The sequence below is a fragment of the Oryx dammah genome, unplaced genomic scaffold (genome assembly GCF_014754425.2).
Source record: "Oryx dammah isolate SB20612 unplaced genomic scaffold, SCBI_Odam_1.1 HiC_scaffold_2, whole genome shotgun sequence".
In the NCBI taxonomy this organism is placed as follows: domain Eukaryota; kingdom Metazoa; phylum Chordata; class Mammalia; order Artiodactyla; family Bovidae; genus Oryx; species Oryx dammah.
Genome location: NW_024070186.1, coordinates 5,269,737 through 5,282,111, shown reverse-complemented (window position 1 = coordinate 5,282,111; position 12,375 = coordinate 5,269,737). Strand labels below are relative to the sequence as shown.

Here is a 12,375-nt window from a genome sequence, read left to right as displayed (position 1 = left end):
CCCCCCCCCCCCCCCCCCCCCCCCCCCCCCCCCCCCACATGTACACCCATGGGTGATTCATGCCGATGCATGGCAAAACCCACCACAATATTATAAAGTTATTATCCTCCAATTAAAATAAATAAATAAATTTTTTAAAAGAAATGCACAATTTGCCAGAAAAAAAATTGAAAAAAAAATTTTTTTAATAAAAAATGCAAGTTGTTTTCAAAGACATTGTTGGTGCTTTAGATGGCACCACAGAAGATTGTGTTTTTGTGATCATAAAAATCAATAAGGATTTCTGGACTCAGATTGTTTCCAAAGTGGTTCTCTTTCCACATGAAAGAAAGTGAGACTGGAAATTATAGAAAATGCACTTTCAGATGATTAATGAAGAGGACGTGTGGAACTCCAGTCAGCAGGACTCATATCCAAGAAGCCTTGGTCCTACACAAAAGACTGGCAAAGTCATGGTCACTTATTAAGTTTTAAGCTGAATTTTTAAAATTCAAGAATGCTTGTGTCTTTTTAGAAATAATCTCCTGCTTTAAGTGGCTTACCAGTTGGTCAATTCATACCCTGATCCCTACAGCTCCTACTGTAAAGATACATGTATTTTCATCAAATTCTTTGTTAAAAGGGATGAGGGGTAAGACAGGAGGAGGCAAGAATGTCCACTTTTTCTTTCACATCTTCTGCTATTGGCATCAAAATAAAGATTTTATGTTTTGTTTCTGTTTTTTAATGAATTGACTCCATAATCTTTCCTTGGATTAGGGGTAGAGGAGGTGAGTGACAGGAGCAAACAAAGATTTTAAAGAAATCAAATTTTTTGAAAAGGTGTTCCTACCTTCTTGCAGGGCCAAGCCCATCCCAGACACAAAAGCCCTTCTGCCCGCAAGCTCAGGACACAGCTGGTTCTTAATCTTGCTTCCCACAACAGCAAGTTGCAAAAAAGATTCCAGGTGGATGACATGCTTCCAAGAGGGATATGATGCTATCTTTTCCAGGTCCATGCTCTCCAAGGAGAGCTGGGAGCCCACTGCATAGATGGTCACCCCCGCCTCACAGAGGAGGGAAGCCAGTCTGGACACATTGTCCTGGGAGGAGCCTGCCGTGATGACCACAACTACCTGCTGCACACCTTGCTGGGACCGACTGCCCTTCTCCTGGATGAAAACCTCATTCCTTAAGAAATCCAAGGTAACACCAGTCTTATTCTGTCCTGCTCTTCCCCTGTGAGTTAGTTTGTCCAGATGCTCCAAGATCTTGACTCGATTCTGAAATGCATCCAGAGAAAACTCAAGTCGCTGTTCCTCGCTGTAGAAGACCAAGCCAACCCGGACGACATCCAGATGGACACTGAGAGATCTGATGGTGGTCTTTAAGAAACTGACAACTTTCTGGAAATTCGATTGCTGAGCCCTGCTAAATTCCTCAATGAGGAATACCAAGTCAGCCGGGATAGCAGTCAGACACTCTAGAAACAGAAAGAAGGGCTTAGTATGAGAACAGAGGAATAAAGACAACACTCTTTCTGTATACAAAGGCAGTATTATGCTTTGTATTTATACACTGTATATAATATATAATAATAATATATCTTATACTAACTTATACTCATCCTTACTAGAATTTGGTGGAAGCCTTTATGACCATCATTTGGCATGATGGTCAAAGAACATCATGGGGTTCAAAATTTCCCCCGTGAAAATGTGTTCATATCACTTGTCAAATATGTAAATATACGAATATCCACAAGAAAGTGCTTTAAGACCATTTTTCAATTCATCTAAGTCCATTAGAAGCATCTGAGTCTTGCTTGCCTAGTTTTTTCCTTCACTTTTCTGGTTTCAGGAAACCTTGGGTCAAATTATCTTTTGAGAGGCCTGGGCAGCTCTATGACAGTTGAGAGAAAGGAGGGATTGATCACTTCTACTTGTGGGGATGCTCTGGCAATAAGGGAACTTAAGACCTAAAGGATAAAGTTTTGACTGTGGGCATTTCAGGTTGATGGTATAATGTATCCAAGGGCAGAGACAGAGGTGGGAAAGGATGACCCATACGTAGCAAATGCTGAGTAGTTCCGCTTGACTGGTTCAGTTCAGTTCAGTCGCTCAGTTGTGTCTGACTCTTTGTGACCCCATGATCTGCAGCATGCCAGGCCTCCCTGTCCATCACCAACTCCAGGAGTTCACTCAAACTCATGTCCATTGAGTTAGTGATGCCATTCAACTATCTCATCCTCTGTCGTTTCCTTCTCCTCCTGCCCTCAATCTTTCCCAACATCAGGGTCTTTTCAAATGAGTCAGCTCTTTGCTTCAGGTGGCCAAAGTATTGGAGTTTCAGCTTCAACATCAGTCCTCCCAATGAACACCCAGGACTGATCTGACTTTAATTAGAATGTATAAACGGGCTTAGCAGGAGATAAGGCTCAGTGGTTCTTAACCAACAATGGTACCCATCCCCAGGGGACATTTGGAAATAACTGGTGTTGTTTTGCATTGTGATAAGGTTCATTCAAGGATGCTACTGGAAGGGACCAGGGATGTTAGACTTTCAACAATGTATAGAACAATTCTACATTATGAATTCTATCACCCAAAATGTCATTAGCCTCTCCCTTGAGCATCTTGAATGTCAACCCTAAAGTGAAAGTGAAAGTGAAGTCACTCAGTCGTGTCTGACTCTTTGCGACCCCATGGACTGTAACCTATCAGGCTCCTCTGTCCATGGGATTTTCCAGGCAATAGCACTGGAGTGGATTGCCATTCAACCCTAAAGAATGACTTTATTCGATCTCTAGGAGAGAAGACTGAATGCTCCTTTTTCTGGAAAAGGCATAAAGCAAATTGGATTATTGTTCAGAAATATTCACTGCCTACACTTCCATGAGAGGAATATACTTTCTTACTCCACTAATGATGACATAGCTATATGACTTGCTTTTGCCAGGGGAATGTTACTAGATGATAAAGCAGATCTGAAAAATGCTTTTTCAACCGGGTTTTCTCTCTTATACCTCTGTAATTACCATGGAAAGGATATGTGCAGGCTAGCCTAATGATCTCAGTAGGAAAGTGACATCTATGGAGCACAACCAAACGTAGATCAGCCAACCCTCAACCAAATCCTCATCTGTGAATAAGCCCAGGCAAGATCAACAAAGCCCAACGAAGTTGAGCCCAACGAAGATCAGCTGACCTCCAGCAGATCTGTGAATACAAATAATTCTTTTCAGCCATTGACTTTTTGCATGGCTTCTTATGCAGCATCCTTGTCAGCACAGTTAACTAATATAAGGCATGCGCTTGAAGCAAACCCATGCCTCCTTCTCTTCCCCATCCAATGGTCCTCCTGTCTACTAACCGAGAAACCCAGAATGCCCCCTTCTCTGCTCTTTCCCCAGACTTTCGTAATATGAGTGCCCCTACCCCCCGCCAGTGGCTCACACACCTAGTGACCAACCCTTACCTACTATAGGCTCTGTCTTGGCTTCCTGCTTGGTCTCAAGCTGTCCAGTGCCTTGGATCACCCCACTCACATCCTGTATTACCTGTCTAACCCCATCTTGCCCTTGCATATCATACACAAGGGGTGGGGTCCCCACTGCCTCTAATTCTCTCTTGTCAAAGTCTTGAACACCCACAGACACGACTTGCACGCCTTTCTCCCTCAATGTCTGCGCAGCTTCGTGGACCTCATCCTCAGATTTGCCTGAAGTGATGACCACGGCATATTGGGGTATGCCCTGGAGAAACCGGCTTCCCGTTGCCTCCTGGAAGAAGGTCTGATGAAGGTATCTCAGAGCTTTGCCTGTCCTCCTGGAGCCTCCCCGGAGCACAGAGTGTCCATGAATGTGAGTCATCGTCTCATCCTGGGTCTGGTAAGTGTTGAGTAAAAACTCAGTGTGACCCTGGCCAGCATACTGAGCCAGACCACTCTGGTACTTGTCCCTGCCAACATCCAGCATGCACACCACTCCAGAGATGACATTCTGCATCCACTGGAAATTGGTCTGCGATGTGTTTTGTGGGGTGTCGGCAAGAAAGACCACACCCACATAGCGCTGAGTAGATAGTGGAGTTAGAGAGGGGCCAGAGAAGGGGGATACATCAAATAAACAGGTCATGAAAATACAAGGATGGTTTTCTGTGGGGCATATAAGAGGGAGAGGTATTATTTTTATGTAACACTGTATGTATTGCATTTTTATCGCCTCTGTGAAAAACTCTATCACAAGGTTCTCTCCCTCCTATAGCCTATACTGTCTGCTCTTCTGACTAAAGTATCTTTCAATTCTTCTTCTTTATTAAATATCTTGCTTACAAAACTATTGAATTTAACTATAGGATAATGGATGTTTTGAATTCACAAAAGAAAGAAGTTTAATTATAAATTATGTTACTCATATGTATAACTTGCACCAAAGGCTAGTTTTTTTTAACATTATAATGTATTTTTCACTACATATATAACATTTTATAGTTTTACTTTAATACAAGAAACTATAATAAACAATAGGTCCAAATCTCACCACTAGATAAACTCTGGAATCACCCTTTCTAGGTGGTCTCACCTTCAAATTCCACCAACAGAGTAAAGAATACTATAAAGCATTTTAGTTTTTGCTTTTCTCAAAAGGGAAAAATGGTATTTCGTTATTGTTTTAATTTGTATCAATGTAAGTGATGTTCTCTGTTCTTAGTTATGGCCAACAACGCTTGATACACCTAATTTATGGCACTTTAAAATACACTTATTGGATAGAGCTACATATTACATGCAACTCAAGATATGAGATAATCTCAGTCATGTATACATGAATAATAATTAAACTTTAACAACTTACTCTTCAAAAAAAAATTATTCTTCAACCAATGGAGGAAGCAAGGGAAGTTAACATATGCTGGGCAGTTACTTTGTGCTCGAGGCTTTATACATTTGTATCTATTTTAATCCTCATAAATCTCCAGGTTGCACAGATGAGGAATCTGAAGTGTAAGAAGTAAAGCTATCTGGGCATGCTCACACAAAAAGCAAGTGGCAAAGACAGGATTTTAAAAAAATGTCTCTGGCCTCCGGATCCCACGCTATCTCCTCTGAACAGTATGATAGCATGTTCTTTTCCACCCACAAGAGCTCCATCCTCAAGCCCTGGCTCATCCAGGCAGTCTCCCCAGGAGATGCAGTGATTCCCTCCCGCTCGGTGTATCACGGTTCCTGCTGGAATCAGGCATCCTAGTTGGAATGCTGGCCTTTCGGGAGCCCTCTTACCTCAGATCTGGCCCTCCACAGCCAAGCACAGAGTCTGGAGGATGCTTCCTGAGAAATCCTGCAGGATGTTGTAGTTTTCATTGTTGAAGAGAAACTTCTCCAGCAGCTTACTGGCTATGGTTTGTAGCTCCCGGACATCCTGGACGTTGACCCCTACCACATACACCACAACCCCGTAACATTCTTTTTGGCTTCCCTGATTGCTCAGTTGGTAAAGAATCCACCTGCAATGCTGGAGACCCAGGTTTGATTCCTGGATCGGGAAGATCTGCTGGAGAAGGGATAGGCTACCCACCAAAGTATTCTTGGGCTTCCCCTGTGGCTCAGCTGGTAAAGAATCCGCCTGCAATGCAGGAAACCTGGGTTCAATCCCTAGGTTGCAAAGATCCCCTGGAGAAGGGGAAGGCTACCCACTCCAGTATTCTGGCCTGGAGAACTCCATAGACTATATAGTCCGTGGGGTCGCAAAGAGTCAGACACAACTGAGTGGCTTTCACTTCACTGGAACATTCTTTAGAAGTACCCTTCTTGGGAACTGGGATGATTTTTCCAGTCCTGTGGCCACTGCTGGGTCTTCCAGATCACTGCCTTGTCGTGGTGGTGGGGCTTGCGTAACAAAATGAAGCTATGAGCCATGCTGCATGGGGCCACCCAAGACAGGCGAGTCATACTGGAGAGTTCTGACAAAACAAGACCCACTGGAGGAGGGAATGGCAAACCACCCCAGTGTACTTGCAGTGAGAACCTCATGAATTGTATTAAAAAGACAAAAAAAAAACTAGACACACAACTATTTCTAATTATTTCTAAATGCCATGAACTGATATCAGACATCTGTGGACTACATTCATCTCACACCCTGCCAGGTTTGAGCCGCTAGTTCCTGCTTTCTTTACCCCTTCCCATCATTCCAGGGCGTCTCACCAATGAGAGGAGCAAATACTGATCCCTGGGACACAGTGGTGAACAAAAACAGACACCACTTCCTGTCATGAGGCTGCAAAAATGCCCGTTCCCCCAAACTCCTGGTTTATTCCTTAAGATTAGTAGATGCACACTATGGTGATGGTGAAGTCGCTCAGTCGTGTCCGACTCTTTGCAACCCCGTGGACTGTAACCTACTAGGCTTACTATGCATAAAATAGACAACCAACAAGAATCTGCTACATAGCATAGGGAACTGTATTCAATATCACGTAATAAACTAGAAGGGGAAAGAATCTGAAGAAGCATATACATGTGTATGTATAAAAAGCACTTGGCCGTACATCTGAAATTAACACAGCATTGTAAATTGACTCTCCTTCAATAAAAAATAAAATTAAAATATTAATAATTTACTTAAATTTGTCAAATTTAAGTAAGCAAAACCTATAAACAAAACCAATAAACAAAACCTCGGTGTGATGGCAGTTTCCTAATATCTACATTAACGAGAGAATTTTCTAGAATTGGAGAAAGCGTGCCCACAGTCTTTGCTCTGGAACTGTCAGTCTGCCAGTCTTGAATCCTTGCAAGCCACCTGACAGAGACTGGGTGACAAAGAGGAGCTAAGAGTTCTTACACAAGAGCTGTGCTGTGCTTCATCCATCAGTCGTGTCCAACTCTTTGCAAATCCATGAACTGTAACCCGTCAGGCTCCTCTGTCCGTGGGGATTCACCAGGCGAGAATAGTGGAGTGGGTTGCCATGCCCTCCTCCAGGGGATTTTCCCAACCCAAGGACCGAACCAGGTCTCCTGCACTGCAGGCAGATACTTTACCGTCTGAGTCACCAGGGAAGCCCAAGAATACTGGAGTGGGTAGCCTAGCCCTTCGCCAGGGGATCTTCCTGATCCAGGAATCAAACTGGGGTCTCCTGCATGGCAGGCAGATTCTTTACCAGCTGAGCCACCAGGGAAGCCCACAAAAGAGCTAAGTACCCCTTAATCCCATCTCACCACCCCAGGTGGGCATGAAGTTGATAAAGGAAAAAGTGCACAAAGCTAGAGATCAACTAAACCCCACGGTGTTGGTGGCGTGGCCACCCGTTCACTGGGACTAGATCAGGAGAGTTTGGAACTAAAAAATCTAAATTAGAACCCACTGGAATGACTAAAATTAATAAGGCTGACAATATGAAGTGTTGATGAGAATTTGGAGCAAGTGGAACCTACATGTAGCTGGTGGGAGTGTAAATTACTATAATCATCTTAAAAAACTGTCTTTAAAACTGATCATATGCATATCTTCTGATTCAGCAATCCCCTTCCCAGATATCTACCCAGGAGAAATGAGTGCTTGTGTCCACTAACAGCCAGGTATAAAAAACATGTACTTAGCAACTTTATTCATCACAGCTCAAAACTGGAAACAACCAAATGTCTACTAAGATGAGAGTTCTCTGGTGGTCCAGTGGTTAGGCGGGCCTTCCCTGGTGGCTCAGTGGTAAAGAATCTGCCTGCAACTCAGGAGACCCCGGTTTAATCCCTGGGTTGGGAAGATCCCCTGGAGAAGGAAATGGCAAGCCACTCCACTATTCTTGCCTGGAGAATCCCACGGACAGAGAAGCCTGGCAGGCTACAGTCCATGGGGTCGCAAGAGTCGGACGTAATTGAGTGACTAAACCACCACCAGCACCAGCGGTTTAGGACTGAGCGCTTTCACTGCCAGGGCCTTGATTCTGTCCCGGGTCAGGGAACTGAGATCCCATAAGCTGGGAGGCACAGCACCAAGAATGGAATGATAAATTATCCCATATGCACACAAATGAATATCATAGTTTTAAAAAGCTAAACCAAAACTATGGATAAATCTCTAAGATATAATGATGAGTTAAAGAAACTGGACTAAAAAAGCACACAACTGCATGAAATCAAATAACAGGTAAAACTAATTTACAGCGAATGAAGTTAGAATAGCTTTCATTTCTGGGAGAAGGGAGATACTGCCTAAGCAGTGACACGGGGGAGTCTTCTAGGATGTAGGAGACGTTTTCTATTTTAAATTGGGTGCAGTTAAATGGGCACACAAATGTAAGCATTTATTGAGGTATACACATTAAGACTGGTGCACTTTTCTAAATGATTATTATAACTAAATTTTTAAAGCTTGAGAATTCTTATGGCATATGTAATTTGGAGCTGGATAAACTAGCAAAATAGTGACTATTACTAAATTTTATAAGAAATTGTTCAGACTATTGACTCCTATAGCAATCCCTAGAACTTGAGGGAGGGGACTTTGGGAAGTGATATATATATATATATATTAATATTTTATTTGTTGCATTTGTATGTTAATCACTCAGTTGTGTCCAACTCTTCTAGATCCCACAGACTGTAACCCACCAGGCTCATTTGTCGATGGAATTCTCCATACATGAATACTGGATTGGGTAGCCATTCCCTTCTCCAGGGGATCTTCCTGACCCAGGGATCGAACACAGGTCTCGTGCATCGTAGGCAGATTCTTTGCAGTCTGAATCATAGTATATCACTTTCCAAGGGATTATGAATATTCTTTGTATATCACTTTCCAAAGGATTATGAATATTCTTTGTATATCACTTTCCAAGGGATTATGAATTTTCTTTGTATATCCCTTTCCAAGGTATGTGTGTGCATGTTTCATTTTAAAAGAAAACAAACATAATTCGGCAAACACAGGGATAGTCTGCTCAGAGCTCCAAGAAAGAACTCAATGCCCAGCTATGGCTAGCTGCTGACCTCCAGATGTTAACCCCTTTCACATCTGCTTCAGTTCTCAGCACAGAGTATGCTCATCCCTGAAAAACCCCCAGCCAATAACCTAGCAAGGCAGCAATACCAAGCCTGGCCACGTGTGCCCAAAGCGGGACACACCCCCAGGGCAGTGCTTGCTGGGAGTCCCCATGAGACTGAACAGCTATTGTCAGGCCTGCATGGCAGGCAGACAGCTCTCCTTCCCAGGCTTTATTCCTCCCACTCTCTCTCACTAACTTTCCAAGTAAGGTTCCTTTTTGTCCATTTCAACCTCTCATTTTTTCATTTTTCTAAATTCATCTTTAATGAGAGGATAATTGCTTTACAATGTTGAGTTGGTTTCTGCCACTCAGCTACGTGGTGAATCAGCCATAGTGTTAGTAGCTCAGGCGTGCCCGACTCTTTGCGACCCCATGGACTGTAGCCCTCCAGCTCTTTTGTCCATGGGATTCTCCAGGCAAGAATACTGGAGTGGGTCACCATTCCCTTCTCCAGGGGATCTTCCTGACCCAGGGATCGAACAAGTGTCTCCTGCATGGCAGGCAGATTCTCTACTGTCTGAGCCACCAGGGAATCAGCCGTAAGTACACATATATCCCTTGCCTCCTGAGCCTCCCTCCTGCCTCCCCATCCCACCCCTGCAGGTCATCACAGAGCCTGGGCTGAGTGCCCCGTGCTGCACGGCAGCTCCCCACTAGCTGCCTCACTCACACACGGCAGCGCATACACTTCAATGCTCGTCTCTCAATCTGACCCACCCTCTCCTTTCCCGAGATTCCCTGAGAACCCAACATGTGACATATGAACAGAACACCGCCAACATACTGCTTGAGAAGCAAATGTTCCAGTCTGAAATGCACTGATGGAAAGTCTTAGGATAATGCTGCCAACAAAAATATATTAGCCATGTTGATGGAAATAATCAGTAAGCAATCTAACAGGAAAATAAAAGTTATTTATGCACCAAACTGAGAACTGCTACCTGGGATACAGCCTCTCAGATAACTCTGAGGAACTGCTCCAGAGAAGTATGGTATATCTTGTCAGAAAAAGAACATCAAACAAGTCAAGGATTCATTCCTTAAAGGTTTAAAAAAAAAAAAAAAAACAGACCAGCTGCACCCAGAGAGTCAGCATGACCTTGGTACCTGGGAAGGGAGTCTTATCATCAAAGGAAGACCAGCATTGTATCCCAGGAAGGGAGGCATTTAATCTGTTCTTTATTTCTGGTCAGTGTTCAATCTTCTTTAATAATTAAAGCAGCAAAAATAATGAAGTGGCCAAATTATAACTGCTAAAATCCCCAGATTGTATGTGTGTGCGCGCACGCGCCCGGCACGTGCTTTACTCTCTGCAACCCTGTGAATTCTGTAGTCAAATCCAAATTTAACTGGCTTGAAAGAGATGATTCAGAAAATGACTAATTTTCACACCAGGAAGCTGTATCATTTTCTCTTTTTCTACCTGACTGTTATCACTTTTCCCAAGAAGAGTAAATTTTCATTCCTCTAAGTCAGTTATTTAATCTGAACCTCTCTATCGGTTTCTACCATGTTTTATGAACATCAATTATTTTCCTTATTGCTGCAGGAAAAAAAAAATCCTTTGTTTGAATTTATTGTATAGTCCCCACATTTATTGTATCTCTTTTCAAGAGAAAGTGCTTCTTCTCAATTAACAATTTCTTCAAAATTCATATAATTTTTATGCTTTTGGCTAGTTTTATTTTTTAAATTAATTTTTATTAGAGTATAGTTACTTTACAATATTGTCTTAGTTTCTACTGAATGCATGCAATTTTAGTATTATTTATGCTATTATGTCTTTGAATAAATAAATGAGTGAATAAAAAAATTAAAGCAGATGTGTAATGTATGTTTGATAGGCCACAAACAGCCTGCTTAAGTTACCATAAAATTTTAGTTAAATCATATATAAACCAAAATGACTTCCCCATACCTCAAAGTGTAAAAATTTATTTCATCAGCCACATGTGTAATTCTAAATTTTCTAGTAAGCATAATGTTCCGTAGAACAAATATTTTAAAAAGAAACAAAACCGGTGAAGCTGAATTTTTAAATATATTTTATTGAATCCAATATATTTAGCATGTTATTTCAACATGTCATCAGTAGAAAAATAATGAGATATCTTGCTTTCTCTTTTGTGCTGTCTTTGAGATACGGTATAAATTGTATGATGCAGCACGTCTCAGTCTGGACCAGGCACATTTCAGGTGCTTCCGAAGAGGAGACGTCTGTCCCAAACAGAGGCTGGGGAGTGCTGGTGACGAAGGGAAAGCGTGGAATCACAGAGCGAATCAACAGCACTGCTTCCTTCTGAAGGTCTGAGGCAGGAGCGCCGCCACACCGGCCCTTCGCCGCTTCCCTTCTGCGGGGTAAATCACTGCGCACGCCGCTTCGGTCGTGCTCGACTCTGCGCCGCCTCGCGGCCTGTGGCTCTCCAGGCTGCCCGGTCCGTGGGCTTCTCCCGGCAAGAACACCGGAGTAGGTGGCCACGCCCGCGCCCAGGGGAGCTTCCCGACCCCGAGTCGCTTACGCCTCCCGCATCGGCAGGCGGGTTCTTTACCACTAGCACCGCCTGGGCAGCCCTGATCCCATAGGCAGGTCATTACCAGATAGCAAACTTGGGCTTGCTTCCGCAGACTCACGACGGTGCGGCCACCTGACACGCCACTGTCCCCTTCGTTTCTACTTCCGTCACCGGGCAGAACCGTCGGCGACACTGCTGCCTACGTGGGTAACCCAGCCGTTGCGCTCTGAGGGCGGCCGAATGCTGTCCAGCGGGAGGAGGTGGTCGTGGACCTCTTTGGGGATCTCAAAAATTATGGACTGTATTTCAGGGAAAATAAAAGTCAACAGAATTTTGCATCTAATTGCATGGTATTCACAATACTCCTGAAGCAGTATATACCCCCCTAAGATCATCTATCTAGTCTCCACTTTGGGCAGCGCTTATGGTAAAGAACCCAGTCTGTCAATGCAGGAGACTGGGGTTTGATCCTTGGGTCAGGAAGATCCCCTGCAGGAGGGCATGGAAACCAACTTTAGTATTCTTGTCTGGAGAGTTCCCTGGACAGAGGAGCCTGGCGGGCTACAGTCCGTACAATCGTAAAGAGTCAGACACAACTGAAGCACACACGCAGTCTTTAGTTTATTGTTTCTTCCATAGAATGAAGCCCAATTTCCTTTAAACACCAAGCGAGGTCTCCCGTGATCCAGTCCCTGCCACTGGCCTTGCCTCCCGCTGCTTGTCCACTGTTCACAGGCATTCCCTGCATTCTTTTGAAATGACGTTGACTCGCTTTGCAGTTTCTCTCTGCATTCACACATCTTGTTCTCTCTACTAAAAAACCTTTCTTGCTTCCCAGGTGT

The 12,375-nt window shown here is 43.6% G+C and overlaps 1 protein-coding gene across 1 annotated transcript in view; it reads right to left on the bottom strand.

The window, feature by feature from the left end:
• The window catches only part of LOC120859354 (collagen alpha-4(VI) chain-like), a 104,585-nt gene that overhangs the window by 81,513 nt on the left and 10,697 nt on the right, over nt 1-12,375 (bottom strand). Inside the window, 5 exon segments of the mRNA XM_040235499.1 lie at nt 833-1,462; nt 3,457-4,065; nt 5,263-5,462; nt 11,189-11,467; nt 11,705-11,832. Of these exon segments, the coding sequence (XP_040091433.1) occupies nt 833-1,462; nt 3,457-4,065; nt 5,263-5,462; nt 11,189-11,467; nt 11,705-11,832 (1,846 nt within the window).